Raw genomic sequence first — 16,606 nt, 5'->3', positions numbered from 1 at the left:
GCCTGATTTTGAAGAACTCACAATGTAGAAACATAACACTAACAAGGATCTTGATAGACTACTAATTATCCCCCATAGGTGAGATTTTTTGGAGCTTTCTCAGTCAGTAATCTCTGAGAGAGATATTTAAAGCCAGAGAGAAAGGTTATAATGGTGAAAAACAAGAATTGAAAGATAGAAGGTAATGCAAATAAAAAAGGAAGAACAGTCCATAGTGGCAGCCTCTACCTGAAGAAGTACAGAAAGGTAGTGGTTGAACACTATGATATTGAAAAGGAAAAGAAGATGTAAAGAATCAACATTGAAGTCTGTACTGTTAATTTATAAAGGAGGAATTTAGTCAGCTGGACAGGCCTAACACAGTTAGTGATGTCCACACTTAACGACATCTGTCAGCATTTGGAAGAATCGGAAAACAAAAATAGCAGCACTGTTTTATGGACATGATACATAAGCTTAATAAAATGAATATCAGAACTCCAGGGCATGGGGAGTATGCAAGTAGTATAGATAAAACCATATTCATAAAAACTAAAACCAAAAAGCATACTTGGAATAACTTTTTATCCCCTCCTTCCTATCTCTTTTTCTCATTTTCTTCTCTTTCCAACTCCTTTAGTATTTACTAATAGTGAGAACTGATGAAAAGCCTTTGCAGGGTTAGTCAGAGAAATATTCCAGTTCCTTCTTTTTTTATTCCCACTATGGATCATTAATGATAAAAACAAAAGACAGAAAAAAATGGATGAATAAAATAATCTGTCATCTAATATACTTATGCATTTAAAATACAGGTCAAATTCCAAAGGTCCTTTCCCTCTGACCAATTTCTCTGTTTCATGATAATTTAAATTTGGTATATATAGTGTTCTTAGCAATCATTAGCTATCTGCCTGAGGACACCTAAGAAACTGGAAAGGTATACCGATAGAGTAATAGTGGAATAACCTGTATCTAGCTGTCTATTCGCTTACATTTTCCCTAGCTTCAATTCTTTCCTTAAAGATTTCTTGAAAGTGTTTGCACAGTGATGAGAGCTTAAAAAAGAAACAAACAGACTCTGAGTCAGAATTATGTATTGCTTTTTTGTCACTGAAGAAAGAATCAGAAGGACTGCCAGTTCCTAAATGCCTGCCTTTGTGCTGAGGAACTAGTGGCTGCATTATTTCATTTTCTACCACAACACTTTTTTCTCCATTCTGAACAGAAAATCTGAACAAGTAACATCAGCTACACTGCTTAGAAAACCTTCCTTCTGGGAGACAGTGCAGGGCTGGCCCAGTTTGTCTCCATAGAACCACTCTATTTTTTCTGCATCTTGATTCCTTAGTACACATTAGAGGGCCTTCACATCCCCAGCCATTCCTCACCTCCATCAAATTTACTAGAAATACCTTACTTTTGAGTGGAAACAAGTGATAAATGAACAATCGGGTAAACAAATCCCTGTTAATTATTAACAAGTATTACTCCTGTCCTATAGTTCAGATGCCCAGAAAGCTCTTACAGGTGTAACAATAATAACATTAATAGCTAAAATTTACTAAGGACTTCCTGTGGACCAGGCCTAACACTACATTCTTTAAAGGTTTTTTTTCAATCCTAACAACAATCCTATCTGGTCAATTTTTATTACTCCTATTTTATAGATGAGAAAATGAAAGTTGAGTAAATTTGAGAAACTTGCCCAAGATAGATCAAGGAACTGGATTTAAAGTCAAGCCTTTTTTAACCCTAAAATCTCTGCTCTTTAATAGTATATTTTCTCTCAGGTATTTTCTGGGGGATATTTGTATTTAATTACTAGATGGAAAAATCTACTTTATATCAAAGTGAGCCATTACCAAATAATATTGCCACACAGTGGTTTTGGGAATATCAACCAACTCCTTTCCATTTGTTTTCTCAATTTCACCTTCTTATGATGATACAGTATTTCAATACAGATTGTATTGTGAATGACTGTTATGTTTACAGAACTGTCTGAAGGTCAATGTGATAAATTTATTTATGTCTCCACCAAATATTTACTAAGAACTCACTATAGACCAGGCATGTATCAGAGAAAAAAATGCATAAGTATAATTACAGTCTTTTGCTCAAAAATATTGTTCTTCAGTGAATGGGTGACTGGATAAATTATCATGCATATAATGTCCCAACAAATACACTAATAGTATGTGACTTTAATCTGACTTTGCGAAGGTCATTCATTTGCCATCAAAGAACTTCACAGAATAATAGTAGGGAAATGATTTTCACTTTAATGGTAAAAGACTAACCTATGGCAATTTTGCCTTAAATTCCCTTTAACATTTTCTGAATGCCATAACTTTATGCTCAGAAAAGGTGTCTGAATGCCTTCACTATAAGACTTTCTCTTCCTTTTAAAATTTTTATTTTTCATTTCTAATTTTTAATTTTAAAACTCTGAAATATTCCACTCAGTAATTGACTTGGGATGATACTTCATGTGAAATAAGGAACTTGGTGGTTCTGATCAAGAATGTGCATAGTATTTCAATGTGTTTTTTACATATGAAAAATACAATGTGTTCTTTCTGAATATCAAATGTGTTTTATATAATTTATGTGGCTATTTTCATTAATTGTGGATGGTGTATTATTATTACTTTTAATTAACATCAGGAAGTACAAGAATACTATTACAGATTATACATTTACAAAAATTTATTTACCTTTATTAATTTGTTATTTAATTCCAAATAAAATTTACTACCATCAATAGGCTGTGTCCTGTGTTATTTTAATATTAGTAGTAATGCAGTTTTGTCGATCTACACACACGTTTTCCTCCTTGGGACCAACCGCAAGGAAATTGGTGAAGGTTTGTGATGTTCTCTATACCTTTGCAAAGACCAAAGCCCATGCGGAGAAAAAAGGCCAAGTAGACAAAGCATCTGATCTGACATTTAAATAGGAAGGCACTTATTTTCAGCTAAAAGATTAAAACTTTGTTTTATTTAATACTTTTTCAACAAAAAAAGTTGCCACTTAAAAAAGTTGTTGATTATTATACTCACTATGCCTATTCAGTTGGGGATGGCCTCCTTTCTGGTACAAAGAAAACAAGTGATGTCACTGTCTGAAATGTCTATTCTAGGAGTTCTCTGGCAACTGAGAGCCTTCTTTAGCATTGTAAGTGATAGATGCCACATTACCACCTAAAGGACGTTTTGTTACAGTTTTACAAAGAAGAAATCATGATGCAAAGTATAAGTATCTTGTATACCATGTATGCCATAATCCTGGCATTCACTACTGTCTATTACTGTTATTTATTTACCGGGCCAATTCACCCTTTTCAAGACAAAGTGCTGTTCAAAATCTAGAAGTTATGTCTCATTTATCTTGTCATCTCTACCACCCAGAACAGTGTTCTCAGTTTAGAGAAGAATATTAATACTGAATTACGAAGCATCTCTGAAAGCCTATTTTTAACATTGTTTTATGTTCTGCAGTAATAATTCTTCTGGCCTAAGACTCTTCAGTATATTATTTGATGTTTTCAGATCATTCCTCGTTTATCTGAATTGACAGTTGTTTTCTACATTTTATATAAATAGAAATATTTCTTTTAATATTATTTATTTCTATTAGTTTAACTAACATGAAATGTATTATCCAAAATGATGCATACAAGCATTCTCAGAAATTTCTACTCCAAGTAACATAAATTATCTATAACGTTTAGAATTATATGTCCTGCCTCCTTTTGGGTAGACAGAATGAAACATACGACTGACTACCCTCATATCTGGACTGTGCTGTCAGCTCTGATCCATGTATTCAGCAAACATCCATTAACTATCGCTATGCTACAATCTGTTATGTCAGGTTCATTTGATGCCAAATGCATTTTATGAGTCAAGGAGTATCATATGTTTGTTATAATAATAATGCCGTTTTTAAAGGACAGAATTTATCTCCTTTCATAAAAAGAGACATCACGAAAGCATTTAGTAAAAACCATAAACACCATTATTACTGCTTCTTATAGTTTATGTTTAAATGGACTATGACACCACTGATTTCATCGTGTATATGTTCTTTAGATTAATTGCAAAGAGGGCATTTTTGTATTCTAATGTGTACTTAATTCACTAGCTGGGATTCATTGATTTATTACTCAAATTTTCATTTCAGGCCCTCCAGGCCCTCCAGGTGGTCTGAGAATAGAAGACATTAGGGCCACTTCTGTGGGACTTACTTGGAGCCGTGGTTCAGACAATCATAGTCCTATATCTAAATACACTATCCAGACCAAGACTATTCTTTCAGATGACTGGAAAGATGCAAAGACAGGTGAGTTTTTTTTGTTTGATTAATCTGTTCATATTTTGAGATGAATTTTTTTTTTTTTTTTTGCGGTACGCGGGCCTCTCACTGTTGTGGCCTTTCCCGTTGCGGAGCACAGGCTCCAGACGTGCAGGCTCAGCGGCCATGGCTCACAGGCCCAGCCGCTCCGTGGCATGTGGGATCTTCCTGGACCGGGGCACGAACCTGTGTCCCCTGCATCGGCAGGCGGACTCTCAACCACTGCGCCACCAGGGAAGCCCTTGAGATGAATTCTTTCATCAAAAACAAACAAAAAAAAACCTGGATGTTTTAATAATTTTATCATCGACCCTGAAAATTTTCTTAAAACAGACAATCCCAATGTTTTAGTAGTAAAGAAAACCACAGCAAACTAAATGTTTTAAAGCTATAGGGGAAGAAGCAGCATGTCTAAATCTATAATGGGGAAGCAAAGAGAGGTCTCCTGGGTTTCTTATTTGAGCTACGTGTTAAGTCTAAAATGTACTAGGAAAAAATTATAAGGAAGGTAGATTTGGAAAATGGCATCTATAACTTATTATTTATGACCCTTTTTATCCAATTATATAGGCACTATAGTTCTGCATTCTAAAAAAAGGTACAATTAATCATAAAGATTAAGCACCTAAATCTTACTACCATAACTTTTTACTTTCTGAATATGTTCTTATCTGGCTTGAATTTCCTCAAAACAGGTTTTTAAAGAAGTCTAGCACCTCAACCTTTTTTTTTTCTCTCATATTAAGATTTTCTAACAGACAAAAACTAATTAAGAGCAAGTGGGTACTTTTCCTTGTGTATAAGTTATTACCATTGCCATTTGTCTTCAAATATCACACATCAGCGTATTTTCTCATAGAACATGAAGGAAGATAGAGGATTGTTTTGATAAAATAACCTGTTTATCTTTGTCATTGTTGACAATATTTTTAACCAAACTTGCAGTTGTTAGAATTTCTTTCACATGCATAAAGAAGAGGCGTAGAAATATGTTCTCAGTTGTCACCAGAGGGGAGAAAAAAAAAAAACAAAAGTGAATAGAGTGTTCCTGTTTTTTAAAAAATGAAAAAGAATTAATCCCAGCATATCTTAAACCTGCTCACTTTAATCTTAACATAACAGAATTTATTTGTTTCGCTCCCTGAGAAGTTTTAATTTAGATTCACCTCTTTTTTTTGATAATTTCTTCCTATCATGGGAAATAAATGAAATATAAACTTGAAATCTGTTACAAGGGTTTAGGATATATTTTACCATTAAGTAATTCTCCACATAAGTGTATGAAGTTCAGAAGAATTAGAAACAAGTGAAACATTTCTATTACATTATGCTTGTGAGTGTAAGAATTATCTATAAATATACTTGGCAAAATCAGACCTTTTGAAAAACAATTTTAAAAACCGTATAGATATTTGATAAAGCATGAGCAGTTTCTACTTCTCTAAATAGAATGAAAATGGATGATAATGATAAAACAATAGATGATAATTTATATCTAGCCAAATTTACATTAATTATAGATACTAGAGAGCAAATGAAATAAACATATGGTTAAAATTTGGTTTGGCTTTGAAAAAAGAATAATGATTGCAATCATCTCCATTAGTTCTTACCATGCTTACCACATTATGCTTAACATATGGCTCAATTAAAATATGCTTCCCATTAAAAAAATTTTTCCACTATAAATTAAGTTGCATGAGGGGGAAGACTTTTGTTTGATTCACTGTGCTATCCCTAGCAACTAGATCAGAGCCCATAGTGCTCATTCATTAAATACATATTTATTGAACTCCCACTGTGGGCCTGAACCTGTCCTAGATACATAGTTGACCAGCACTGAATAAAACAGAGAGAAAAAAAAAGTCAAAAGAAAAGCCACAACCCTACCTTCAAGGAGCTTACATTCTAGTAGGAGAGATGATAATAAACAACTAATTAAAATATATAATAAGTCACATGGTGATTAGTGATAAAGATAAACAACAGAGAAGGGAGATGGGGAGGCAAGACTTGCATTTAAATAGGATGCTTCTAATATTAGCATAGCCACTCCAATTTGTTATGGTACCTGTTTGCATGTTATATCTTTTACAATTGCCAACCTATTTGTATATTGAATCTAAAGTATATTTTCTGTTGACAGCATATAGTTGGATCTTATTTTTTATCCAGTCTGACAATCTCTGCCTTTTGATTAGATTATTTAATCCATTGATATTTAATATTATCATGGATGTAGCTGAATTTATATCTGCCACTGTATTTTTGTTTTCTAAATGTTCCATTTGTTTATGTCATTTTATTTCTTCTTTATTGCTTTCTTTTGCATTAAATGAATATTTTCTAGCATAAAAATTCAACTAATTTAATGAAATTCTCTAAATATAAAAACTTAATGATTACTCTAGAGCTTACCTGGTATAATGGAATTTATCACAATAAACTTCATATTTTTACCAACAATATCAGAGAGATATAGAAACATTACTCTTAGCACTATTCCATTCTGCCCCTTTTTTGTGCTATGGATTATTATTCATACATCTATATTATATATATTATACACCTATGTATGTTGCAAATTCAATAAACTGCTGAAATTGCTTTCTATAATTTGAATGTCTTTTAAAGAAGCTAAGAGAAGAAAGGAAAACAAGTATATATTTATAGTTTGTTATATTAAGTAACATATTAAATATTTAACATTTCTGATCCTCCTCATTTGTTTCTGTCAATTTGAATTATCATCTTATGTTATTTTCTTACTGTAATACAACTTCGCTTCTACCTGTCCCTTAAAGTTATGTCAAATATATTACATTTCTATATGCTGTAAGCCCAACAACACAATTTTATTACATACACACACTGTATATATACATTTATACATATGTATATGTGTATGGGTAGATGCATAAGTAGATAGATAAAGATAGATAAATAGATATTCTCTACAATGGCCTTTAAATCAGATAAGAGAAGAAAGAAGAAATATGTATTTATACTTTTCTAATTACATAATTACCTTTACCAGTGCTCCTTATTTTTTTGGGATGTTTTTTTCAAATTACTGTCAATGGTCAACTGCTTTCAGCCTGAAGAACTTTTTGGAATATTTCTTGTAAGTCAGGTCTGCTCCCAACAAATTCTGTTTTTGTTTATCTGGGAATGTCTTTATTTTGCTTTCATTTTTAAAAGGTAGTTTTATTTTCTTGGTTGACAGCTTTTTTCCCCCCTTTATGCCCCTGGTGATAAAGGGCATCTTGGATGGAAGTTCTTTTCTATTCTCAGTTGCTGAAAGTTGTTTCTAAGTCCTTCATACTTACCAATATATTTTCTATTTCTGGGTTTTCCATTGCTTTCTGTAGAACTGGATTTCTATCTGTTATAATTTTTCTAAGTAAGGAACTTCTTTTAACATGTCTAACTCTTCAGGTTGCTGAAGTCAAAGACCTTCAGCTTTTTTTTACACTAACAAATAGTTTTCTTTTAATATTTAAGTGATTTTTTGGATATATGTTCTAAGCTGCTTTTTTTGAGCACTTAATAAAGTGTCTTTGTCTTTTTGCCTTCATTGTTTCTGACAAGAAGTCAACTATTCTTTTTACCTTATATTCCTGTATTTAATGTGTCCATATTCTCTAGCTGCTCTCAAGATTTCCCTTTGTATTTGCTTTTCAGCTTGATGAGAATATATTTATCCAGATGCAGTTTACTGGCATCTTAGACCTTTGAGGTGATATCTTCCTTCAGCCTTGGAAATTCTCAGACATTATCCCTTTAGATATTCCTCTGTCCCACTCTCGCTCTTCTTGGTCTCTAGTGAAATATATGTTAGATTGTTTGATGTGTTCCACAGATCGTGGACACTGTGTGTGTGTGTGTGTGTGTGTGTGTGTGTGTGTGTGTGTGTGTGTGTGTGTGTGTTGATTGATTTTCAAACATTGTGTGTAAAAGAACAGAAGAGGCTGAGTAAATATTTTTTCCCAGGAAAATTCATGTCATTCTTTCAGGGGTTGAGTCAATCTAATCTGTCATTGAGATGATCTGAGCTTTGCTGTTAAATTCAGTTCTATACAGGCTTTAATAAGTGTTTTGAGTACAGGATCACAACCTTTCCCCCATATTGCATGTCTGGAGGTTTTCCAGTCTTCCTATCAGACTTCAGCTTTCTTCTCCAGCTTGGACAACAGAGAGAGCTCTTGCTCCTCCCCTGCTCCTGCCCCAGACAGCTGTTGTCTGATAATCAGTCTAAAGCACAGAGTGCTGGGACGGTGGGGGAGAATTTTCTCAGTTCTCCTATCCTTCCCTCAGACTTCACAGATCCAAAGCACCTGCTCCTCAGATGGGAGGCAAATCTCTGTTACCCTCTTACCACTCACCCAGCCACACGTGGGCACTCACTTATATCCAGTGTAAGGCTCAGAGTGCATGCAGGGTCTCAATTTTCCTGCTGTGCTCTTAGATTTGAGCAGATCTGAGGTGTCTGTGCCTTTAAGGGTGGTCTCTCAGCACTCTTGTCCGGCTTCCGAACTTTCTTGAATGCATCTGGTAAAGCCTATGGAGAAAGAATTAGTCAACAGGTAAGGACTCTCCTTGATTTGGGGCTCCCAGGGATTCAAAATAGCCATGCCAGACTGCACTTTATCTTTAAATATCTATGAAAAGTTAAACTGCCTTTTTCTTATGAACGTCTATGACTAAATCCTCCTCTCCCCATGACTCTACTGATGATGACTTTAGTTCATTGGATTTCTTCACAAACTCAGCTCTCCAATGGCCTCTAAAAAAAAACTATTATTTTGTAGATTATCTTGCATGTTCTTCCTGTTTGTTGGTCAGTAAAGTTATTGTGACTGTGTTCTAAGTGGAAGTGGAAAAAAAAAATTATAGCCAATGTAGAAATAAAAATCACGTGGTTCTTATTTACAGTGGTGTCCACTGAAAAAAGAAGGTATAGGATTAAATTCAATTTCATGCAGGTAATTAGTTAAGGTGTCCAATAAATATTTTTCAAAGATACCAACTTTCAGCATTCCAATGATTAAATTTAGAATAATGAGAATAATAGACTGTAGATCTTTAAAACAATCAACTGTAAGCATTACTTCTCTGGAACATTTTTGGGGATGGACAACAGAAACCTGATACCATTCCTAGGGTTCTACAAGATGCTCAGGTCACGTTTAGAATGTGTGTTGGATTCCGTGCTGCTACTTTCAGAGGAAGAAATATAGAATATTCTTGGTGATGGTGTGTGTGTGTGTGTGTGTGTGTGTGTGTGTGTTTGTGTGGAAAAGGAATGTTGGCCAGAATATAAAATGGCCTGGAAACTGTGCTATGAGGAGCAATTGAGAGAACCTCAGATATGTTCTTGAAAAAGGAGAAGAAAAGTGTCTTTATATTTAAAGTTTTGTCTTGTGGAAGACTAGAATTAATTGTTACCAATCCTCTGCAATTTTCGTCGTGGCACATAAATGTTCCTCTGAATTTTAGATTATTTCCTCAGAATAGAAGTTTGTGAGTTAAATTATTGAGTGTACGCATGCTTAAGCCCATGAGCTTACTACAAAATTACGCTGTAGAAAGGTGGAATAAGTTTTATTCCAATCAACAATATATAAGTGTCTCTTCCACCATACCTTTACTTAGTATTTTCTTTTTAAATCTTTGTCAAATTGATAGGTTAAAAAAATGAAAAAGCATTAGGCTCCTTGTAGGACATTTACATTTTAGAATTTACTGTTTTATTTTTTGCCTTTCCATAGCTTCACTTTTGTTGCTCTTATTTCAAAGATAAACTTCTGGGTTTTTATGAGGCAGCATGCAAACTTTCCATAGAGAAGAAACAATGAATCACATTTTCTGGGAATTCAGAGAACAATCCGATTCTCTTTCTCTGCAAGGAACATTGTCACACCTCTGGCTCTTCTCTGAGTCCTGCCAGATGATCTACAGGTTGGGTCTAGAGCCTCTAACATCACACTGAGTAGTTGTGTCAGAGCCAGAGAGAGGCCTTTAATTGTCCATTTTCATTCTGAAACAATGGACCAACTTTTTCAGCTAGATCCCCAAGTGGGTAATTCTTTCTGAATAGTTCCAAATACTTGGGTTTTAGATTTAGATGGAGGATCCTAAGGGTTCAAACTGTATTTAAACCCTGAGGAAATAGCAGAACTCACTATGGCAACTTCCAAGAATCTAGAACAGGTGTGATTATATTGCCTGGAGTTATTTTTGAAACATCTGCTTTTAAGTCTGGAGGTCATTGTGCCTAGTTCTGAAGCTGCTCAGGGAACTAGTTGTTGTGGTCTGAAGGCAGAGCACCACAAAGCATGGTTGCCAGGCAATTGTGACTATTGGCCTTGGGATACCCATGAGGCTTGCTTCTCTTTTCCTCCAAAGAATAGTCAGAATTTTTTTTATTCTGAGCCTTATGGACTAAAGGTATTTGAAAATAGACCTGTAGATTAGTACTCATGGCTGGTTATCAAAATAAAACCTTCTAAAGGGGGTCTTTTGACCTGAATATTAAAGTAAGGAGTATGTCTCTTATTCTGTATCCCTTTGCTTGAAATTTACACTTAGAAGTAAAACCAAGATTCAAATAGCTACCAGGTTAATATACAACATTTTAGTTTTTTATAGAAAGAAGCCTCTGACAGCCTTTATACAGTTAAAATATGATTTCCAAAACTGAAATTGTCTGTAAAAAGTGGCCTGACTCAGAAATGACCCAGTTAAAACTCAGGAACTTGAGACCACAGTCCTGATTCCTGGTACTTGCCTCTATTTTGCCAAGTACTCTCCTCTCTTTCTGACTCCAGGAATAGCAAACAGGTTGCAAGGAACTTGGCTGAAGAGAGGGAACACAAAGTCCCTCTTCTCCTGATTATTGTGCATTTGGCTTGGAGCAAGAATCTCTTTCCAAAGCAAAGATGACCTTTGCTTCCAACCTATCTATGTGGGTGGTTTTGGAAAAATAAAATCCATCCAATAGTTCCTACCAGGGCTGAAGGGGTTGGAGAAGGTACAAATCCTTTTATAGGGACATTTAAGGCTCAGAATAAAATAAATAAAAATGTGTACTAGAGGTAAAACACAGTAGCAGTGGAGGAGAGAAATTGAAAAGGATCAAATCAGAGTTAAAGAGGGTGGGAGAGAGCTTAAGAGGATGGCGATGAGGTCTACCCTCTGCTTTAGACAGGGCAGGATGATTTATGAGCTAACTACAGGCATAAGAGCCATAGAGCATGGATATTTTGTAGTGGGACAAGGTAACAGAGTGCCCTCTTTTCTTCTACAAGTTGCCTGCCTGATTCAGGGTTGAAGGAGACAATAAAGTTATACACACGGTTGTGCTTCTTGCATTAAGACATTGTCGACTCTAAATAAGCACAACTTTTGTATTTGTAGTTTATTTGTATCTTTTACAAATATTTATAAAGTACTTCTACTTACAAAACATCATTCTAGGTGTACCAGGCACTGAGTGGTTCCCAAACATGAATAAGAAGTAAAAGAAACATATGTATGTCCATAAATAATAACCAGGAACAAACAAGGGGCAACATAGAGACAAATTATAGGTGTGGCCTGGTATGGACATAGTCGGTCTTGAAGTTCAAGTTGTAAAGTGGTGATATGGGCTACCGAGCTCAAGATTGGACTGGAAAAAAGTTAGAAAGAAAACTTTTAAACCCTGTTCTTATGATGTGGTATGCATCCAAAGTCCTGTCCCCCTCTGGGGAAGGAAAGCAGGCCATATACAGAGCCATTTTTAATTCTAAATACATTTTTATAAAATGATTGGCTTTAGTCATTTTTTGCTAAGTTAGCCCTATTATTTATATAAATGGTTTTATAGAGGGGGTATTATAAAGATATGTCAAAAACTTATTTGTTTTAGATACTTATTTTCTCATAAGTATTGATGTCAGTGTGTATTAACAATGATCATAATTGGTTTTGTTCTAAAAAGAGAGGTGTTCACAACTGTTAGCTATCCTTTTAGACTATATTATTAACTTATAGATATCAAATTCTTTCCTTAATCATTTGGAAGTTACATTCTGGAAGTCCATCTTCCTAACATCCACTTCCAGCTTCCCCTTTTGAAAGTTGTTTGCATCACTGTGTCAAGGGTTTCCCACTGAGGTCTGTCTTCTCATGGTTGTAACTCCAAGGCTTTCTGCTTATTCATCTTCCTCTCTTCATCTCAGACTTCATTTAGTCACAGGCCTTACTCCTCATCTGGAATCTAAAACCTACCCTAAAATGACACCAGTTGACTTTTCTTTCTTTTTCTCTCCCCATTCTTCCAAATGTTTTCTGTAGTAAAGTATGAATTTCTACCCTTTGAACATATTCCTGATCTTCCATTTGTTTGGAGATATTTTCATACTGGATCCTCATACATGCTCAGAATCAGTCTGTCAGCTGTAGTTTTCACTGCACATCCATCTGTCTCTTCCTGTCTGATCCAGCCTTCACCTGCCCCTACTTGTTGACTGCCCAGCTGCTTGGAAGAAGCCCCAGGGTAGCCTTTACCATCGTGAGAACACCATGCCTTTGTCAAGAGGGACCCTTTAGAATGGTTCCCGTATTTCCATTCTTCAAGCATTTAAATGGTGCTGGGGTTTTGCAGCATAAGAAGCAGGAGAGAGGATCAGACTGCCTCCTTGACCCTTCTATTATACTTTTTTACTTGGACACCCCGGACTCACAAACTCACAAATATTTCCATCAGCTTCAGCCTCTAAACCTCTGTATTAATTCCCTATGTCTGTCATAACACATTACCACAGATCTGATGGTTTGAAACAACAGAAGTACAAAACTAAGGTGTTGAAAGGGCTGCACCTTCTCCAAGGATCTTAGGGAACAACCCATTCCTTGCCTCTTCTAGCTTCCAGAGGCTCCAAATACTCCTTGGCTTGTGGCTGCATCACTTCAATTTCTGCCTTTGTGGTCACATTTCACTCTTTTATATGTCTCTTTGCTGTGTTTCTTTTATAAGGACACTTGTCATTGGATTTAGGGCCCATCTAGATAATCCAGGATATCTTATCCAAAGATTCTTAACTTAATTTGTCTTAAAATTAAAATGGTCTACAAGACTCTTTCTCCAAATAAGCTCACATTCATAGGTTCTGGTGATTTGAACATAGACATATCTCTTGTGTGGGGGGAGTCACCATTCAACCCACTACAATGGCTCCTTCTATAGGAGGCTCAAAATCATAAAAAGGCATCTAGTGAAGAAGGAGGCCACTCTACCCAGTGTCATAACAACCAGCTCTGTGTTTTCCTTTTCTCCATGAAGAGTCCTTTGCAAATCAAAAATTCATCTTCCCTCTTCCAATTACCTAAAATAACTTCCTATGTACACGAAGTAAGACAAACAAATCCCAATTTGGTGTGAGGAAGGGGTAGAGAAAACAGGAGATAAAGAAGCAGAATTAAAACAGAGGAGAAGGAAAGCCAAACTTTTAATCAGAAAGTCAAAAATATATGTCAATATATATAAAACAAATTCTTAACAAAATAAGAGACTGGATGGCAAAATTAGTGTCTAGGAGAGTTATGCCACACGTGCCACACATGACTGTGTGAGGCATGGGATAGTCTGAGCCGTTAGGAATTTGTCTAAAAGTAGAAACTGGGCACTGGGATGCTTAACATTTATTGTGATGATGGGTACAACATCTTAAAAAGCTATTTATTCATGGTCTGCAGTGCCAGATAAAAATTCCTTGAGTAATAAGATAATGAGTCATATATAAGCCTAAAGGAACACATTTTCCAATAAGTGATGTACAGGTATTTACATGCATATGTATGTGTAAGTTAATTATTAAAAACACATGTGAGAATATTTTAGGGGAGCTTAAAATAATGTATAATCCTGCCTTGGTTGTATGTTTTATCATACCTCAATTAAATAAGCAGTCTTGAATGTATCTTACCCTTAGTTATAATTTTCCTGTTAGTATCTAGTGGCATCAATTCTGAGAAATACTTAATAAATCTGAATGAATTATTATAACCTTTATTATCAGTGCCCCAAAGGATTTGGGTATAAATCTAAAAAGCTAACTACAAAAGAGTATAAACATACAGGTACCCTAGTAATAAATCATTCACTACCCATACACTACATCAGTGGCAGTCCATAAAAATTTTAACTGCACAAGTTGTACCTTTGCCTCAAAATACAGCCCCTCGCTGTTCGGGTTGTAGACAGTGGACGAGCTGCAGAAGCAAGAGCTGGGAGCCGGTTAGAAATGCAGAATCTCAGTGCTCCCACCCTGTACTTAATAAATAAATGATCCATGTGCATATCGCTCTTTCTAGCGTGTTATCTATTAAGGACCTCTCCTCTCACTCCCTTGAACTTAACATTTTGTCATTCCTACTTTTTATTTTTATTTCAACTCAATGGAACATGTGCCATTTTCTCAAAACAGTAAAATAAAGAGAGAGAATTATAAGAATGATGTTACTCAACTAATATTCTCTATTTAATATTTATTTTATTTAGATCCTCCGATTATTGAAGGAAACATGGAGGCAGCAAGAGCAGTGGATTTAATCCCGTGGATGGAATATGAATTTCGTGTGCTAGCAACCAATACACTGGGTATAGGAGAGCCCAGTATACCATCAAGCAAAATTAAAACAGATGGTGCCGGTATGTAGAAGAAACTTTTTAAAATTTAAAAGGTTTATAAATTCAGTGACACTTTAGCATATAATTGAATGTACTTGGAAATAATGCTCTGAGGTAAGTACTTTATCTAAAAAATGTGTGTATATGTATCTCACACAGGTGTGTGCATTGTGTCAAGACAGTCAAAAACCAAAAGAGAAAATATAAAGCTTTAGAATATTCTTACATAATTAATGGAAAAGAGGTAAATAGAGGCAACTATATGATCCACTGAACACCACTTAAATGAAGTTGGTGTTTAGAATATAAACTTTAATGTAAATTGTGAGTCTTAACCGGGCAGAGTCATGGTTAAGCAGATTCCATGATTTAGAAGGCTCACAATTTGTTTTATCTCTCAAAGACATGGATAACCGAACAGCCACGTGGATGGAGGGTATGGGCAGGAGAGCAGGGTGAGCCTGGTAAGGAGGGAATGTGATGGGGTCTCTTGGATCTATACCACCTGGGGAGTCAGAGCATCTCAGAAATAGCTATAATGTGTTCTTTTAATATTAGGTGTCACTCTAAATGTGCTCTTTTATCACAGCTCCATTTTAATAGCCTTTTATACAAGAAATACCCCACTCTGTTTTCCTTCACCCTTGAATTTCTAGGCAAAAATATTGTTCTGATTCTAATAATAACTCTTCTTTATTATTCCCTGTCTATGAAAAAGAAAATGTTTTGTAGACTCTCTGAGTTTATTTTTACTACGCCTTGCCAAACTTCAGTGCTTTATTTGGGGGAAAATATTTTAAATGGATGACAGAATGCCATTAAAATTCTGCTGTGATATCTTAATATCACTTATCCACATTTCTGGCTACGTCAATTCCTTGGTCTAACTTCTAAATAGAATTATGAATTGTACTGTCATTAGTTTTTAAAGCCAAGTTATTCACAGAGACTGCCATCAATAAATTATCTCTTAAAGTTTCATGTAATTTCATGTAATTTATCAGATAAAACTGATGATTCTGTAATAAAGGAAGAACAGAAACACTAAAATACTGATCTGTGCTGAGCATTTTCAGATACATTTCAGTTAATCCTCACAATAATATTTTGAGGTAGGTATTACAATCCAATGCTCGTTAATAGGCAGTAGACTCAGAAACACTGAACAGTTTACCTAGGTTAATATAACTACTTGCAAGATTCAGAATTCAAACACAGACCTGATACATTCAACTTTCTCTCTTAAAGGTGTTTTCTCAAGCAGGACTCCTAAACACACAGCCATTTATATGAACCTTTATTTTTGCGTTCTAGTAGAAGCTCATATTTCATTCTAAGTTACAGAGCTAGATATGACTTAAACACCGTTTTTTTTGTTTTACTATATCCACCTGTGAAATGAACACAATTGTTCCTTTTTCTCTGCCTTGCAGAAATCTCATTAGGATACGGAGGTAATATATGTTGCAGCTTTAGAGAACACAGATACCACATAGCCAGGATCCTTGTGTTTGTTTGGTTTTGATTATTCCCTAGAGCCTCCTATGTTTGTAATAGAAGTTTCTGTGTGATGGACTGAACACAGTTGCCCTT

The 16,606-nt window shown here is 35.1% G+C and overlaps 1 protein-coding gene across 2 annotated transcripts in view; it reads left to right on the top strand.

Moving 5' to 3' along the window:
• CNTN1 (contactin 1) overlaps positions 1–16,606 on the top strand; it is a 371,087-nt gene that overhangs the window by 279,423 nt on the left and 75,058 nt on the right. For both annotated transcript variants that reach the window (XM_079938240.1, XM_079938239.1), the window contains 2 exons: positions 4,168–4,326; positions 14,885–15,034. In XM_079938240.1, coding sequence (XP_079794366.1) covers positions 4,168–4,326; positions 14,885–15,034 — 309 coding nt within the window. The remainder of the gene's footprint in view (positions 1–4,167; positions 4,327–14,884; positions 15,035–16,606) is intronic.

The sequence above is a fragment of the Stenella coeruleoalba genome (genome assembly GCF_951394435.1).
Source record: "Stenella coeruleoalba genome assembly, chromosome: 11".
NCBI classification, from domain to species: domain Eukaryota; kingdom Metazoa; phylum Chordata; class Mammalia; order Artiodactyla; family Delphinidae; genus Stenella; species Stenella coeruleoalba.
Note: the sequence above shows the minus strand (reverse complement) of the source record. Positions and strands in the feature narration are given on the sequence as shown.